Raw genomic sequence first — 16,980 nt, forward strand, 5'->3', positions numbered from 1 at the left:
CTGGATTCGAATTGATTTTGCCTCTGACCAGCTGCTGATTTTGAACCCTTCGTCTCTCTGGGCCTCAGTTGTCCCCTCTGTGAAATGGGGGCCCCAGCAGAGAGGAAGGGAAGGAAGAGTCCAGAAGAGCTGACCCAAACCAGCGGGTTCCCCCTCAACTACCGTGCCCCTTCCCCAGCCCGGGAGCGCCGCGGAGCCTCCCCGTCCCTCGTCCCTCCGCCGCAGGCTCCTCCTCCACTGACATCAGAGCCGCAGGCGGGCGGAGGGGGCCAGCAGAGCCCGAGCCGAGCCCCAGCCAGAGAGCGGGCGGGCGAGCCAGGAGCGCAGCGGCGGCGGGCGGCAACCGGCAACCGGCAGCCAGAGCTCGGCGCCAGCCACCTCGGGCCTCCCAGCCAGCCCCGCGGCGGGGCAGCCGTAGGTAAAGCCCCGGGACCCATCCCGCCCATGCTCCGGGGCGCCCAGGAGGGGCGGCTAGGTCTCCCCAGTCCCTGGATACCCTCCCCCAAGGGTGGGAGTGGGTGCCGGGGCGGGCTGGACTCTGGATGGGCAGGGTAGGGTAGGGCAGGGCCTTTCTCTCCAGCCTCAGCCCCAGGCCCAGCAGGTGCCAGGCAGCCGGTGGGGAACTGAGTGGGTATTAGAGGAAGGTGGGGAGGGGTGTGTGTGTGTGTGTGTGTGTGTGTGTGTGTGTGTGTGTGTGTGTTGTGTGTGTGCTGTGCGCCTGGGTTCAGCTGGGCCTGAATATGGAAGGACTTGGCATTTGGAGCTCTAGATGTGTGGGGGCTGTGTTGGGGTGTGCTAATGTCCTAGCACAGGCAGGGCGGCTCAGATATGGAGTTGCCATGTAAAGGTGTCCTTATGGGTGGGGATGTCTGGGAATCAGTGTTTCTGTTGCAGATGTGTTTAAGGTGCTGTGCATGCTGGTATCTGGCTCAAGAGCTGAGGCTATACGGTCATGTACTGAGGATGTTTGAAGTTAGGTGTGTAAGGAGTTGGGGTTCAGTTTGGAGCACAGGAGCTTCTAGGGTGTACAGAAACAGGATGAAGTCAGGTATGAGTGAATCTGGGATGTTCGGTACATAGGTGAGGAGTAGGTGTGTGTGTGTGTGTGTGTGTGTGTGTGTGTGTGTGTGTGAGAGAGAGAGAGAGAGAGAGAGATCTCATCTAAGCATGTGCAGATGTGTTTTGAGGGTGTAAGAGGGAACTGGGGGAGGGATGTTTGCGTATGAGGATATCTGGGGGAGTGTGTGTTTGGACATGTGTGCTGATGTCTGGGTGTACATGTATGATCAGGTGTTGAGGTGTCTGGGTATGGACTGTACTGAACCTGAGGGCAGGTATTTTGGTTCAGGGGTGTGGGTGGAGCTTGGTGTGGTGTGTCTGTGGACCCATGAGGGCTTGTATTTGCCAGGCCTCCAGGGGGGTTTTAAAACTTTGCCTCTAGAGCTTACCATCATGTCTCCTTTCCTAGAAGTTTCTGACCCTGGGATGGGTGGGTGGCCAGGCTCCCCTGGGAACCAGGTCCCATCCAAGGAGTGGGATCTCACACCTTGACTCTACTCAGGACACCATCCCTCATTCTCCCACAGAGGAAACAGAAAGGGAAAGTGCCTTCCTTGAGGTCACACAGCATTCTGGGCTCTGAATAGGCTCTAGTCTGGCTGCCTACTGGAAAGGCCAGCTAAGAGAGACCACATCACAGTGGGGTTAACAAGCCCTCAGCAAGCTTAGCTAGACCCCAGCCAGTCATCATTTGGGCACCAATGGACCCAGTCCCTATCTATCACCAACCGCAGTCTCCTCATTCTCCATCTGATAAATGGGGAGAGAATGCCCAGCCTCCGGCTAGCAGAGGTCTCAGTGGAAAATAGTACAGGCTGGATCAGGGTCAGAAGAAGCCAGGAAGAGACAGGCTGGGTGGTACCATTTCTCAGGCTTCTGGGACCCAAACAGGGAGCCAGGAGGGAGAGGGGGTATCGGGAGGCCTGGGGAGCTCCAGCTGTGGCTGCTGTTGCCATGGTAACAGTGTAGAAGGAGCTATTTAAAAACGTGGCTGAGATATTGCTGGAAGCCCAGGCTGCCGGAAACCTGATTTCCGAGAGTCTGGGTGGGAGAAGAAAGAGGAAGGAGAGGAGACACCCCAGCAATTCCCAGGGTGGGGCTGAGACATTGCTGGTTCTGGGACAGGGTGAAGCTCCAGAACTGTGGGCTTCTACAAGCTGCTCTAGGGTCTTCTCTGCTGTCTTCCTGGGGGTCAGTGTCCTTCTGAGTGTTTGGATTTGGAGAGGGAGAAACTGGGAGGTAAGCTGGATAAATGAATGAACAAATGGCTGTGTTGAAAAAAGAACTCTGCTGCCACTTGAAGGATTTTCCTCTAGGCATGCAGATTTGTGGAACAAATGACTGGTAAATGTATGAATTTGCTGAATAACTTTGTCAAATGAATGAATCAAGGAATGAATACATGCAGGCTGATGACTGAATGGGGTCTCAGTTGCCTAAGTTACAACATGGAAGCCTGGGCCCCATTGAGTCTTTTCCCTCCATTCCTCTTCTCAGGAGCCCTGGCTGTGGCCAGGGGGCAGTGGGCCATGCCGGGGGCAGTGGACGGCCCCAGCTGGAAGCAGGTGGAGGACATTAGGGACATTTACGACTTCCGCGATGTTCTGGGAACGTGAGTCTCAGGGCAGGCAAGTGGGGGTGGAGGGTGAGGCTGTCCCCGAACTGGGGTGTGGTTTGAGAAGGTCCTCACTCTTGGGCCTGACTGCCTGGGGAGGCTGAGTCCAGGGTGGTACTTCCTCTGGTCACTTGATCACTGCTTCCTGTTCCCTATAGTCCGTGCCCCATGGTAGCCTTGCCACGGCCTGGTCCAGCCCATCTTTTCACTACTGGCTGACAGTGGGTGGAACAGAGGCTGCTCTTGGCTGCAGCTCTGGGTTCCTGTGAAAAGAATAAAGTAGAGGAGGATGAAGGAGCCAGTTTTTCCAACTTTTGGCCAAGAGCTGTTCTTGGCCTAGGTTTAGGAACTGAAGCTGGGCATGGCTCTTTTCTCAGTGGGGGAAATCCAGAAATAACTCAAACCTAATCTCTGCCCCTCCAGTTGATCCTAAACATGTTCAGGGAACACACCCAGGGAAAATGCAACAGGGTTTTATTTTTTAATTTCTTTTTTTAATTTTTATTTATTTATGATAGTCACACACAGAGAGAGAGAGAGGCAGAGACACAGAGACACGGGCAGAGGGAGAAGCAGGCTCCATGCACTGGGAGCCCGACGTGGGATTCGATCCCGGGCCTCCAGGATCGCGCCCTGGGCCAAAGGCAGGCGCCAAACCACTGCGCCACCCAGGGATCCTGCAACAGGGTTTATTATGTGCTCCTGTTAAAGTCAGGAATAAGGACTCTGTAGAGCTCAGAATGGTGGCTTCTGCCTAGGGGAACCCTTTCTGCAGAAGGAAGGAAGAGCATAAGCAAAGTCTGAGAAGCAGGTTATGTGTGGAAAGAGGTAAAGAATGGTAGAGCTCATAATCAGAGGCTGGGGGAAGAGTATAAGAAGAGGCTGGGGGAGATAACAGGTCTTGAAAGCCAAGCTATGGAGGTTGGACTTTATCTCATGAGCCATGTGAAGACATTTAAGACATCTTGGCAGGTTTGCAATCCAGAGTGGTCACTCTGGCCTAAGCATGGAGGGTAAATTGTGGAGGGACAAAACTAGAAACCAGCAATGAGGCTACCACAGTCACTAGTTATTCTGATGATTGAGATTTCAGAATGAAAGATACTTTTGACATATGACTTCCTCTTTTCCCAGGGAAAGCAAAAAGTCCTAGAAAGAATATTCCAGTAAATCTTCCTTATAGTGAACTTTAGTGCAAATGAATTTGTTCTTTTCTAAGAGCTTGTTGCAAAATATTGCTTCTCAAATTTCAGTGAGCGTACAAATTATCTGAGGATCTTGTTAAAATGCAGATTCTGATTTAGTGGGTCTGGTTTTGAGGCCTGAGATTCTACACTTCTAAAAAGTTGATGGTTCTGGGATCCCTGGGTGGCGCAGCGGTTTAGCGCCTGCCTTTGGCCCAGGGCGCGATCCTGGAGATCCGGGATCGAATCCCACGTCGGGCTCCCGGTGCATGGAGCCTGCTTCTCCCTCTGCCTGTGTCTCTGCCTCTTTCTCCCTCTCTCACTGTGTGCCTATCATAAATACATAAAAAAAATTAAAAAAAAAAGTTGATGGTTCTTCAAATTAAATAAACCATGACTCAAACTGATTATAGCAGAAAAATAAATGAATCAATTATGCATCAATCAAAAAGCCCAGGGCATAAACTTCAGGAATGGCTGGATCCAGGGGCTCACATGATGTTATCAGGAAATTGTCATCAGGTATTTCTTAGCTCTGATTTCCTTTGTGTTACCTTCATTCTCAAGCAGGCTTTTCTCAAGTGGTGGCAAAGAGAACTACTATTAGCTCCAGACTCGCATCTTACCAGCTTGGGAGGAAAGAGCAGCTCATTTTCAAAGTGCCAATGGCTTGCACAGGACCCAGTTACTGTCCCCAGGGATAGACTACTCTGATTGGCCAGACCTGGGTCATGTGACCACCTCAAGGACGAGGGGGTGGAAGAGTGATGGAGGGAGGCTCATCCCACATCCTTGGTTCACAAGTGGTCACCTAACCCATAGGGGTATGGAGGAGGGGCTGAAGGGAAGCTAAGGTTCCAGTTCCCCTCCTCATGAATCCCCTCTCTCTGCAGGGGGGCCTTCTCAGAGGTAATCTTGGCAGAAGATAAGAGAACTCACAAGCTGGTGGCCATCAAATGCATCGCCAAGAAGGCTCTGGAGGGCAAGGAGGGCAGCATGGAGAATGAGATCGCTGTCCTGCACAAGTGCGTGGGCCACAGTGTGTCTGGCCTGGGTTGACCCTGCCTTGACTCCTCCCATTCTCTTCCCACCTCTGCTTTGGGCAAAGGGTTTAACCTGTGAGCCTCAAATTGCTCACTTACAAAGTAGGGTAATAATCTCTACCTGGTAGGGTTGTGGAGTGCATTAGAGATTTCTTTATTTCATGTGTCTGGTGCAACAGCTAACATGACAGATGTGATTGAAATGCCACTGCTTATTTACAGTGGTTTAATCTGTTCAGTCAGATCTAAAAGTCAGTCCTTGAATGTGGCTCAGAGCAATGTATCTCAACTGGTGCTGTTGTAGACCTACCTCAAGTTCCCCCCTATATATTGAAGCCACTCAGGAAGTTAAAAAATGCCTGTCTCATGACCCCCTGACTAAATCAGTAACCAACTGGTCTATGATTTGCTCATACTGATGTGAAACCTGCTGCCCTCACTGGAAAGCTTATAGAGAAGCTTCACTTGCATCTTCTCCCCTGAACTTTCTAACTACCCTGGGCAGGGATGAAATGGTCATTTCCACTATTGGGTGGAGGAGGGGGACTGAGGCCCAGAGAGGGAAAGGGATTTGCCCAAGGTCACACAACAACTTTGTGGCAGAGCCATGGCTTCCAACAAGCTCAGCCACCATCTTTGGTTCATTTATCAAGCATTCATTGTGTGTTAGACATTGTGCTGAGATTCTTACCTGCATTTTCTCAATGATTCTCACTCCAACTGTCTGAGGGAAGTACTATCATTGGCTTCATATTACAGATGAGAAAACTGAAGCTTAATACTCAATGAATAAGTGAGCACTTACTCTACACCAGGTGTAGGAGGAACAGTGGTAAGATAAAGCTCCTGGTATCCTGGAGTTGGCGTTCCGGTGGCAGAGGCTGACCAACTTATAAACACAGGAATATTTTAAAATCATATATTGATCAGTGCTGCGAGGTAAAAAAGATTTGCCCCCAAATAGCACAGTAGAGGCAGGTGAGACCCAGGTCTGTCCGATGCCAGAGCCCACTGTTTTATTTATTTCTGTTCATTCCTACCTTCCATTACATCATAATAAATTATGGTAAATCAGGTTTACCTTTTGGGACTCAGAGCTCTGGTCTGTCCTGCCCGGACAGGGCATTGCATTGGTGGTTCTTCGAGGTGAGCATAGGAAGATGGCTGCCCTCAGCTCTGAACTACCTCATTTCTCCTTTCAGGATCAAGCACCCCAACATTGTAGCCCTGGATGACATCTATGAGAGTGGGGGCCACCTCTACCTCATCATGCAGCTGTGAGTGGCCTCACCCCTTGCTCATACCTCTCCCTGCCACCCCTCCCTACCCTCTGTGGCCAGAGTGTCCTGTCCCCGGCTGCAGGGTGTCTGGTGGGGAGCTGTTTGACCGCATCGTAGAGAAAGGCTTCTACACAGAGCGGGATGCCAGTCGCCTCATCTTCCAGGTGCTGGATGCTGTCAAGTACCTGCACGACCTTGGCATCGTACACCGAGACCTCAAGGTGGGGTGTGAGAGTGTGTGGTGAGCTGGGGTGCCAGATGGGGCCTCCACAAACCCCTCACTGTGCAGCCTGGGGCAACTCTTATTCCCTCCCCGAGCCTTGGCTTCCCATCTGCAAAGTGTACCTGTAAAGCCTAAACTGCCTCTGCCCATTCTAGTTTGGACACTCAAATGGATACAAAGGTGAATGGTGCTGATATTTTATCCAATAATGTCTAGATCTTTTTCTGCTAATAAAAGTCCCCCTTGCTCTTTGTAGAAAACTTGAAGGGGACAGAAAAACATAAAGAAGCCAGAAACCCCTGAAGTCCTATACCTCAGTGACTAGGATGGGTTCACATTTTGTAGTACATCTCATTAGGTCTAGAAGAGGGCTGGGGTGAGATAGTTCTGGGCTGGAATTCTGTCCATGCTACTCCCTAATTGTAGTTTCTTAGGCAAGTCACTTTGCCTCAAAAGGCATCTGTTTTCCTTATCTGTAAAGTGGGATTATTCAGACTGGCCTGATAGGGATGTGGTAAGAATGCTGGCACACAGTAGGTGCTCAACAATTTTTTAGGGTTTCACAATACAAACCCGAAGTTTATAGAAAATTCCTTCTCACATTCTGGAGGCCCTTGTCCTTTCTGGTACTTTTAACCTCCTTGAGAACTTCCTTGAGTTTCTTGTGCCTTCAACCAAGATGGCAGCCATGAAGCCACAGTGGCTTTGGAAGGCTCAATTTCTGAGGGGTGCTAGGGGAGGCAGAAGGTCCTGCCAGCCTCTGGCCATCTCTGCCTCTTTTTTACCCTCCGCCTTCCAAGCCAGAGAATCTGTTGTACTATAGCCTGGATGAAGACTCCAAGATCATGATCTCTGACTTTGGCCTCTCCAAGATGGAGGACCCTGGCAGTGTGCTCTCCACAGCCTGTGGAACCCCAGGATATGTGGGTATGGAGCACCCTGGGCTAGGGCCATGGGTGGGGGAGGAATGGGGAGCTGCAGGGCAGAGATTTGTCACCACTATTTGCCTTTCCCTCCATAGCCCCTGAGGTCCTGGCCCAGAAGCCCTACAGCAAGGCAGTAGATTGTTGGTCCATTGGGGTCATCGCCTACATTCTGTGAGTGGGGGCTTGGCCATTGGGGCGTGTGTGGCTCCAACGTTCTCTTCTCCCCTACTTTGCTTTCTTCCTCCTCTCTGCTATTTCTTCCTTCCTGCCATCTATGTTTATATCTACCCATTAATGGCTTAAGCTTACTTCATTCAATTCATACTGTTTCTGGCACTGTGCTAAGCACTGAGGATTTAGCAAAGAACAAAACAAAGTGCCTGCCCTTAGGGAGCAAAGCCACTAGTAGGGGAGATAAGACAATAAACAAGTAAATAAATCTATAAAATAATGCTAGGTAGTAGAATACTATGAAGAAAAATCAAGCAGGGTAGGGAGATGGGGATGGATGCCATTTTAGATAAGAAGGTCAGGAAAGTCCTTTCTTAGGAGGCAACATTGGAATAGCATCCTGAATGAAGTGAGGGCGTCAGACATTCAAGGTGTGGGGGAAGAATGGTTTAGGCGGAAGGAAGAGCAAGTGCAAAGGCCCTGAGGAAGGAAAGATGGTAGCAAATTGAGGAACAGAAAGGCCAGTGTAGCTGGACAGGGATGAAAAAATCAGAGAGGGTCAGATTTCCATTTTCCCTCTTTGTAAAAGGGGGACCTCCTTCCTCTGGGTGCTACTTGACCCAAGATCGCCCCAAAGCTCCATCCTGGAGCCAATGGGTGCCCTGAAAGTGGATATGAGGATGAGTTTCTCCCTGCCCAGGCTCTGCGGTTACCCCCCCTTCTATGACGAGAATGATGCCAAACTCTTTGAACAGATTTTGAAGGCCGAGTACGAATTTGACTCTCCTTACTGGGACGACATCTCTGATTCTGGTATTTGAGGCTTTGCCTTCTTCCCCTGGGCCCTACCTCTGGTGCCTTTCTCAGCTGCTTTGGGGTCTCTTCACTGCTTGCCTTGGTCACATTCCCCAGCCCCAAACTAAGAGCTGTCTTTGAGACTAGACATCCCACCCCAGGTGCTTCCCTCTGCCTGGCCTCCAGTCTGAGAAGCTTGTAGGCATGCATTCATTCAGCCTTCAAAAATAGGATTTTTGAAAATACCTCACCTGTGGACTTCTTAATGCCTGAAACACTGCCATAAAGGTTTTCATCTGTCCTTTAGTGCCTCCTATTAGGAGGCAAACCCGTGAAGCCATTATCAGGCACTTGAACATCAGTGTGAATGCACTGAGTAGAATCTTCTTTAAGAACAAGTTTTTCATAAGGGAAAACGGAGAGAGCTGGAAGGCTGGGGTGGGCAGAGGGCTTAGAGAAAGAGTACAGGTGGGATCGGGTGATGCATGGACAAATCTGGCCTCTCGTCTTGCTTAAGTGCCAGGCCAGACCTGAGGGGGTGGGTTTTGTCTTTGGGGGTGTCCACAGGCACCACCATGCTGTTTCTGTTTTTACTTTTGTCTTGGGGGTTTAGCCAAAGACTTCATCCGGCACTTGATGGAGAAGGATCCAGAGAAGAGGTTCACCTGTGAACAGGCCTTGCAGCACCCGTGGTGAGAGCTCCCACAAGCTGCAAGCTGGGGTGGGGTCTGGGGCCCTCAAGCCTGTTTCTGCCTTCACAGACAACCCTCCACACACCCCCATCCTAGGATTGCAGGAGATACGGCTCTGGATAAGAATATTCACCAGTCCGTGAGTGAGCAGATCAAGAAGAACTTTGCCAAGAGCAAGTGGAAGGTGAGCCCACATCCCTAGTCCTGGGTCTCAGCATCCTCAGGCCTCCTCCCCACCCCACTCCAGACCTCAGCCCCCACAGCACCTATCATCAAGTCAAGCACACAGTAACTGCTCAGGGATGCTTACTGAAGAATCTCATTCACTCATTCATTCAACACTCCCTGACACCTACTCTACACCAGTGACAGTCCAAGTCTAGAGGGAGAACAATATAATTCTTACAGACATCTACTCTAATCTATGAGGTCCTGGAAGGGATGGATGTAGGGTTGCTGATGGCCTGACAGACCTATTCGACCTGACAGCTGAGTGGGAATTAGCCAGGTACAGCAGAATCATGTCTGAGGCATAGGGAACTGGTATGCAGAAGGTCAGGGGCAAGAGAAAGAGTGTGGCCACTCAGGAAAGTGCAAGTGTTCAGTAAGCCTGGATGGACTGGAGGGGCTGCAGGGCAGGAACCCAGACTGGAAATGCAGGTAGAGGCCTCAAGTGTCACAGTGGAGAACGGACTCAGTCCTGAAGATAATGGGGAAGCCCCAGAAGGATTTTCAGCAGTAATCTGCCTTCCAGAAAGGGCTCTCAGAATGCAGAGGGAGGCATGGACTTAAGGCTGGGAGACCCCTTCTGAGGCTATGGTAGAGATGTGGGCAGATGGTGAGGGCTTAGACCAGAGAATAGCAGATGGCTCAGGAGTCCTTTAGGATGTAGAAATGACAAGAAGTGATGGTAGAAGAGACATTGGCAGAGAGAGGCGATCAAGGGGTGGCCTAATATCTTGGTTAGGGAAATGGTGAATGGTGGTATTATCACTGAGATGGGGATTCCAGGGGCACATACTTGGGGGGGGGTGATAATTTTGGTTTTGAGGGATATGCAGGACACCTCTGTGGATATGTTGAAGAGAAAATGATACACACACATCTGGGCAAGTAATTTAACCTCTCTGTGCCTCAGTTTTCTCCTATGGCAATGGTGACACTAACATTGCCTACCTCAAAGACCTCTGTGAAGATTAAATGAATTGCTAAATAAAGTGCTTAGAACAGTGCCTGACATATAATGTTGTATTAAGGGTTTGCAATGATGTGAATATGAATCAATTATACATAAAGGGCTATATATACTTGTTCATACACACACACACACACACACACACACATACCCATCTTATATATATGCATATATGTTTGTATGAATATATAATATGGCTGTATGTCATTTAATAAAGCCTGGTAGTGGTTTCAGGGAAGTCTTAGGGGATCAACCAATAACACCTGAATGAAAATAATAAAACCACTGTAAGAATCCCCCAGTAGACCTGTCACATGATCTCCCACTCTCAAAAGTCCCTTCTCCTTCTCCCCACAGCAAGCTTTCAATGCCACGGCCGTGGTGCGGCATATGAGGAAGCTCCAGCTGGGCACCAGTCAGGAGGGGCAGGGACCGACGGCAAGCCACGGGGAGCTGCTGACGCCAGCAGCTGGGGGTGAGGACCAGTGCTCTGTGGAAGGGCATAAGTGGTCCCTGAAGAGGCATCCAGGCTGGAGTGGAGGGTCTGCTCCTGTAGCCAACTCTGTTCTCTCTCCCCATGTAGGGCCAGCGGCTGGCTGCTGCTGTCGAGATGGCTGCGTGGAGCCGGGCCCAGAACTGTCCCCTACGCTGCCCCCGAAGTTCTAGGGCCCTAGATTCAGGGTCCGACCCCTTTGTCTGGGAGCGGTTGGGGCAGCCTGCTCCCCTTCCCTCCCCAAATTGGAGAGTTACCCTGCTCCACTGCCTCCCCACCCCTTTCCCTATCACTCCTCCACTGCATTTTCCATACAAATGTTTCTATTTTATTGTTTTTTCTTGTAATAAAGGGAAGAGATAAAAACATAGGTAGCGCCGTCTCCCCAGATAATCCTCACCCCACATTGCTGTGCAAACTGCTTCATTTGAGTGGACCCGGCCTCTGAGGTAGTTGCAGGAAGCTCCCTTCCCAGCAAGAGGCTGGATGGCGGAGGGAAGTTGGGAAAGGTACTTGGGGAAATCCCTTTGTTCAGTGTCCCCCACCTAGCTTTCTAGGTCTGTAGATCTCCTGCGCTTTGCTGATGGCTCCTGAGCTCGGTGGGGTTGGCGCAGGTCAGCACTGAACAGGACCTGGGGGCAGAGGAATGGATAATGTGTGAGGTCAGGGTATACGGGGTCAGAGCTGGTAGGGCTGGTGGCAGTGTGGAGAGGTACAAGACTTCAGGGGGAGCAGGGTTGGGGCAAGGAGCGTCCACTAGAGTCAGGGCTGGGATGGGTGAAGAGTCCTGTAGGACCACCTGGAATAGTGGTGGTGGTGGAGGAGTGGACTGAGTCAGGGCTGAGGGGGAGGAGTCCTAAGGAGTCTGGGCCAGATGAAGAGGAAGAGGGGGAGGAGGAGGCGGAGGAGGAGCAGAAGCTTCTGTATACTTACTGCTTGGGCCCAGCCAGCATAAGGTCCCCACAGACTCCGGAAAAAGTTTCCTACACCAGAAGTGATAAGGCAAAATTAATTGGCCCTCCTATTCCCAGTCCACAGGAGTGGGATTTTGTGGAGAGGTGTGAAAACTTTTTACCACCTCAGCCCACTACCAGGCCCAGCATCCCACTCTCTCCTTACCCAGTTCCTTGTTAGTCTGGGGGCTTGGACCCTTGGCCTGGGATGTGCTGGGGTGCCAGCTATAGTCACGCTGGGCAATCTGCCACACGTGGACATCCACGGGCACGGCCTGGGGCTTGTCTAGAGCCATCAAGCAGATGCAGTCAGCCACCTTTGAGAGAAAAAGAGTGAGCCACGGAGGAGGAATGACAGGATCCAGCCAGTATCCTGCTTCTGGTCCCAAAGCTGGCTGTTTCCTTCTCCACTCTGAGGTTACTATTATTTTATATTCTCCATCAATATATACCCTCTTGTAATAGCTTTAAAAATAGCTATGATGAGAGTTCTACTGCGTGAACATCTACGTGGGCCAGGTTCTCATTATAACCTGGAAGAAGACAGTACTATATCCATTCTACAAACAGGAAAATGGAGGTTCAGAAAGGCGAAGGGACTTGGCCAAGGTTACATGGCCAGGAAGAAGTAGAACCCAGATTTACTGTTAGGCTGAAGTTCAGAGTCTATTAAAAAAAGTTTTTTAAACAAAAATTCATTTTTTAAACTACAGAGAAGTATAAAGAAGGAAATAAATGGCCAATTCCCAATCATCTTACTGCTAGCAAACCTTGTTGATACTAAACAAAAACTCTTATAAGTACAGGTAATTTCAAGATAAGAACATGAAAAGGGGAAACATCTTTCCATTTGTCTTCCCAAAGGTAACCAGTATTAAGTTTCCTAGGATTCCTTCTGGAAATTTCTGCATAAATATACCATTGTATATGTGCACCTGAACAAATGACCTTTTTAAAAAATACACTCATGGGACAATGTTCTCTATACTCTTTCTGAAATTTGCATTTTCTCTAGTAAAACATCTGCTTATATCCTTTCTCTTCTTGCTCTGCCTCCAGAAGCCCAGCATGTACCAGCTCTCAGGCCTGCCTTATTTCCTCTGCTGCTCTCTGCATGGGTGATAAGGGTAGCTCCTATCCCCCTGGGACCTCACCTTGGTGCCCACCCCGGGCAAGGTGCACAGGGCCTTGTGGGCCTCCTCGTAGGGGGCCTTGCGCAGCTGCTGCAGCCAGGGCAGCCCGCCCTGTTCTTCTAGGATGGCTCGGGCACTGGCACTCACGTAGCGGGCACGGTACCCCAGGCCCAGCTTCCTGAGCTGAGCCTCTACTTCTGGCCCTGTTGGGGGTACAGAGGGTAGGATTCAGGCATCTTCAAATACTTCTTATCTTCAAGCTAGTGTGTGAACCTCTTCCCCACAGGAATGCTTTTCCTAAGCACCCCTCTCCCACCTCATCGCCCCCTGGGAGGCCCCAGGACACTTACATGTGCAAAGGAAAGGGTTCAAACTTGGGTTCTACCCCTCTACAAATGTTTTCTGAGCACCTACCACCCAGTTTTGGGTACTAGAAAAGGGACTGAGAAGGACACGCTGCCCTGGAGGAATCTTCTAAAGTACATTCACGCCCATAATCTCAAATAATAACCATAATAATAATGATAGCTTCTATTATCAAGTGCTGGGTATCTTGTGCTGGCAAAATGCTTTAGGTATATTATCACGCTTTTTTCAAGGACCCTGATAACAATACCATTATTTAGGTTAATAACTTGTTCAAGAGGGGTATCTGGGTGGCTCAGTTGGTTGAGCATTTGCCTTCTGCTCAGGCCACGGTCTTGGGGTCCTGGGATCGTGGGGCTCCCTGCTCAGCAGGGAGTCTGCTTCTCTCTCTCTCTCTCCCCCCTGCTTGTGTTTGCTCTCTCTCCCGCTCAAATAAATAAAATCTTTAAAAAATTTTTTTAAAAATAAATAATAAATTAGAAAAAAAAAATAACTTGCTCAAGAAAGGACATGGGATCTTGCACCCAGGTCTGGGAAACCAAAGCCCCTGCTCTTAGACCATTAGAGTACCCTACCTCATGACTGCTTTGCTCACCACTCAAATCCTTCTGGATAGAAAGGATTATTCCCATCCTACAAACAAGAGAAGCTTGAATAGGTAAATCAATTCTTTTGGTCTTATAACTACTAAACTGGGGGCTGAGGCCCATGACTGGGTTTCTATTTTTTCCCTTCAAGACTGGGTTTCTAAGTACCAAAAACATTTTCTTTTCTCTAGGTGGCGTATCTTCTTGCTCTGTGGTCCCTAAGCACTTCTCCTAGCTTTATTCTCACATCTGCCAACTGATATACTTGCCTCTGTAAAATACTCGCCTTACAGAGCTGCTATGAAGAACACTTATGTTCTTGAATGCAAAATTGTTGGGTTCACTGTAGAGATAGCAACTTAAATTTTTTGCATAATTCCTGGATGTCAAACACTGCCCTAGGTACAGGATGTGTATTTCTTTACTTCACCCTTGTGGCAACTGGTAGGTAGGTGTCATTATTATCCTGTTCCACAGATGAAGAAACTGACACAGAGAGACAAAATAATGTACTCAAGGTCATATAGTTAGACGCCAAGTGCCAAAGGCAGAATTCAGACAGACCTAGGCAGTCTTCTCCAGAATGAGTGCTCTTAACCCCAAAGTACTGTATACCATATACAGTTGGTTTTTTTGACGAAGCATTGAACTCCTGGGGTATGAAGCAAAGACTGGCAAGGTGCTAACATTTCAGGGACATATGGGGAGGATGAGGTGAAGCTGATCAGACCAGGCAAGGTGGTTCTGGAGGAGGACAGTGGGAGATGTCACTTTGAGATGACCCACTTTGAGATGGGAGATGGTCCAGGGAAGAACTGAAGAGACCCTGAATGCTACTGGAGGGTCTGAGGGACCCATCTACTCACCAGCCAGGGCCTGCAGGCTGGGGAAGCCATGGTAGGTGACATCATCAAGCTGGATGAGCCGAGGTCCGAAGGCCTGGCAGAGCCGTTCTACCATGCCAGTGATGCGAGCAATGTTGTTGTTGGAGGAACAGATGAAGGAGAAAAGGCACTCGATGGGGTCCTGTTGCAGAAGTCGCACACCTGGGGACCAGAAAGGTAGGGGATAGGATACAGACCTACTGTCAGGAGTGGCCTCTTTCCACCCTCAGATCCTGGGCACCAAAGATCTAGAAGGATCCCTAGGGAATGAGGGTCTGAGATGTCAGAGAAGGCAATACCAGAGTTCTCATTCCTCATGGCATCGGTGAGGTCTGGGCTATCATTACATTCCACAGACATAGAAACCACAATGTAAACACTATGAGGATGGGGATTTGTGTCTGTTTTGTTCACTGATATATTCCCAATCACATAGCAGATGTTCTATAAATATTTACAGAATGAATGACGTCACCTGCCCCAGATCACACAGCCAAGATTTGGTTCACTATCCTGTCAGTACATTCTGGTAATCAGCAGAACAATAATAATAGTAATGATAATTACTATGTGTCAGGCCCTATTCTAAGCAAAACTTTAGACGTATTAGCTCCTTTGATCCTCATAAAATTCTATGAGGTGGGTATAATACCCATTTTACAGATGGTGAAACTGTAAATTTAATCAAATTACAAGAACTCCGATCCCTGCCCCAATCCTTGAATTCACCTTGGAATTTCTGTGAAACCTCTTGGAAGTGGGGGTCTGCAGAACTCCAATGGTGATATAGTTGAGCCAGGCTGACATCCAGCTGGAAGTACTGGTGCACAGTCTTTAGCTCTTCTGGTGTGGGTCTGCCAACCCATCCGTTGTCGTCTCGGTACACAGTACAGTAGAGCTCCTCCTCAGTCTGGGTCAATGTCCATACCTGGTTCGCCAGCACGCCAGTCCAGTGTGCAGGGTCTTGCTCCCTCCACCTGAGCCCCCAGGCACACAGCAGCCTTGGCGCTCAGTTTTCCTTCTTGCACTCTTTGGGGCCCTCCCACCCTACCATAACTCCTCAGAATACTGCACTGGCTTTTTTTTTTTTAAGTTTTTTTTAAATTTTTTTATTTATTTGTGATAGTCACAGAGAGAGAGAGAGAGAGAGGCAGAGACACAGGCAGAGGGAGAAGCAGGCTCCATGCACTGGGAGCCCGACGTGGGATTCGATCCCGGGTCTCCAGGATCGCGCCCTGGGCCAAAGGCAGGCGCTAAACCGCTGCGCCACCCAGGGATCCCTCTTTTTTTTTTTTTTTTTAATAATGTAGGCTCCACGCTGGGCGTGGAGCCCAATGCTGAGCTTGAACTCACGACCCTGAGATAAAGACTTGAGTAGAGATCAAGAGTCGGATGGTTAATCGACTCAGCCACTCAGGCGTCCCTGCACTGGCTTTTTACCTCCACTTTGTAAAGGAGGTAAGTAAACAGGCTCACTCCCCGTGCCACAGTTTCCTCTTCTGTACCCTGAGGTTTCCTCCATCACCCTCATCCTTTACTCCAGGCCTACAGTGTCCAGGGGCCCGGAGTCGGGGTCACTCACCGGAAGGACTGTCCGGAAGCCAGAACCAGGTCCAGGCGCAGCTCTGAGCGTGGACAGGGGATGGAGGCCCACAGGGCCGGGAAAGAGGCCAGAGTGCGATGTCCCATGCTGCACGGCACCGGGGAGCGAGCTAACCATTCCACGCTAGGCTCCGCCTCACAATCGCCCCGCCCACTCGGCGCCGGAGTTCTTTTGCCACAAACCACGCCCAGGCAGCCCCTTAAGGCCTCGCCCACCAAGCCCTTGCCACTGAAAGTTTACGTAAGGCCCGCCCAGGTTCATTTAATTCCTCCACTCCCCGCAGGCCCCGCCCCTCCAGGCCTCCTGAGCCCCGCCCCTCCGCCCCCTCCTCGTTATATATCCTCCCCGGGCCCCGCCTCCCGGCGCGCACAACCCGCCCCCGCCCCCGGGCTCTCAGCTGCCGACTTAGGAAGCGCGAGCAAACGCACTCTTCCGGCTTCTCCAGGGGGCGGACTCGCTCTCACCGGAAGTAGGACTCAGGCCTGGCTTATTGGGTCCCGAGGTAGCCAATCCGCGGAGAAGTAAGAGGCGCCAAAGAGAATAGGGTGTGGCGGCGGGTGGGCGGGTCCCTCCGGGGCGCCGCAGCGGTTGGCGCGCGCTGGGCTCGCCGCCCGCTGTCGGCCTCTCCTCCGGGGCTATCTGCGCTCGGCACGCCAGGGTGTCCAATCCCCGCGCCCCGCGGACCGGCCGCAGAATGCGCCCGCGGGCTCCCATCCTCACGGCCTGATCTGAGCCCCGGAGTTCCTCAGGGCTTGCCCGCCCGCGGAACCAAAGCCTG

At 50.6% G+C, this 16,980-nt stretch overlaps 2 protein-coding genes across 4 annotated transcripts; one reads left to right on the forward strand and one right to left on the reverse strand.

The window, feature by feature from the left end:
* The first annotated feature begins 29 nt into the window (after positions 1 to 29).
* Positions 30 to 11,044, forward strand: CAMK1 (calcium/calmodulin dependent protein kinase I). Of its 2 annotated transcripts, none has more exons than XM_055344539.1 (12): positions 30 to 418; positions 2,557 to 2,671; positions 4,752 to 4,883; positions 6,104 to 6,178; positions 6,264 to 6,402; positions 7,205 to 7,331; positions 7,426 to 7,501; positions 8,202 to 8,314; positions 8,910 to 8,988; positions 9,085 to 9,172; positions 10,541 to 10,658; positions 10,767 to 11,044. In XM_055344539.1, the coding sequence occupies exons 1-12, from the start codon at positions 85 to 87 to the stop codon at positions 10,847 to 10,849; spliced, it is 1,479 nt and encodes a 492-aa protein (XP_055200514.1). In that variant the 5' UTR covers positions 30 to 84; the 3' UTR covers positions 10,850 to 11,044. The 2 variants fall into 2 exon arrangements, with proteins under 2 accessions (XP_055200514.1, XP_055200515.1); XM_055344540.1 differs by lacking the exon at positions 30 to 418 and adding an exon at positions 2,195 to 2,298.
* A 124-nt stretch (positions 11,045 to 11,168) lies between these two features.
* On the reverse strand, positions 11,169 to 16,447 carry OGG1 (8-oxoguanine DNA glycosylase). Of its 2 annotated transcripts, none has more exons than XM_055344542.1 (7): positions 16,182 to 16,447; positions 15,329 to 15,527; positions 14,582 to 14,761; positions 12,784 to 12,965; positions 11,796 to 11,946; positions 11,610 to 11,659; positions 11,169 to 11,308 (listed from the first exon to the last, which is right to left on the reverse strand). In XM_055344542.1, the coding sequence occupies exons 1-7, from the start codon at positions 16,317 to 16,319 to the stop codon at positions 11,222 to 11,224; spliced, it is 987 nt and encodes a 328-aa protein (XP_055200517.1). In that variant the 5' UTR covers positions 16,320 to 16,447; the 3' UTR covers positions 11,169 to 11,221. The 2 variants fall into 2 exon arrangements, with proteins under 2 accessions (XP_055200517.1, XP_055200516.1); XM_055344541.1 differs by having other exon boundaries at positions 15,329 to 15,576.
* Between the last annotated feature and the right edge of the window lie 533 nt (positions 16,448 to 16,980).

The sequence above is a fragment of the Nyctereutes procyonoides genome, unplaced genomic scaffold, assembly GCF_905146905.1.
Source record: "Nyctereutes procyonoides isolate TBG_1078 unplaced genomic scaffold, NYPRO_anot_genome, whole genome shotgun sequence".
Classification (NCBI taxonomy): Eukaryota; Metazoa; Chordata; class Mammalia; order Carnivora; family Canidae; genus Nyctereutes; species Nyctereutes procyonoides.

Bases quoted from the DNA above. Each gene is read 5' to 3' on its own strand.
- CAMK1 (XM_055344539.1), top strand. From the start codon at position 85: ATGGGGGCCCCAGCAGAGAGGAAGGGAAGGAAGAGTCCAGAAGAGCTG. The intron at 2,672-4,751 runs GTGAGTCTCAGG...CTCTCTCTGCAG, and splicing joins TTCCGCGATGTTCTGGGAAC to GGGGGCCTTCTCAGAGGTAA. The intron at 7,332-7,425 runs GTATGGAGCACC...TTCCCTCCATAG, and splicing joins TGGAACCCCAGGATATGTGG to CCCCTGAGGTCCTGGCCCAG.
- OGG1 (XM_055344541.1), bottom strand. From the start codon at position 16,288: ATGGGACATCGCACTCTGGCCTCTTTCCCGGCCCTGTGGGCCTCCATC. The intron at 15,577-16,181 runs GTGAGTGACCCC...CTGGGGGCTCAG, and splicing joins GCTTCCGGACAGTCCTTCCG to GTGGAGGGAGCAAGACCCTG. The intron at 11,660-11,795 runs GTAAGGAGAGAG...CTTCTGGTGTAG, and splicing joins CCAGACTAACAAGGAACTGG to GAAACTTTTTCCGGAGTCTG.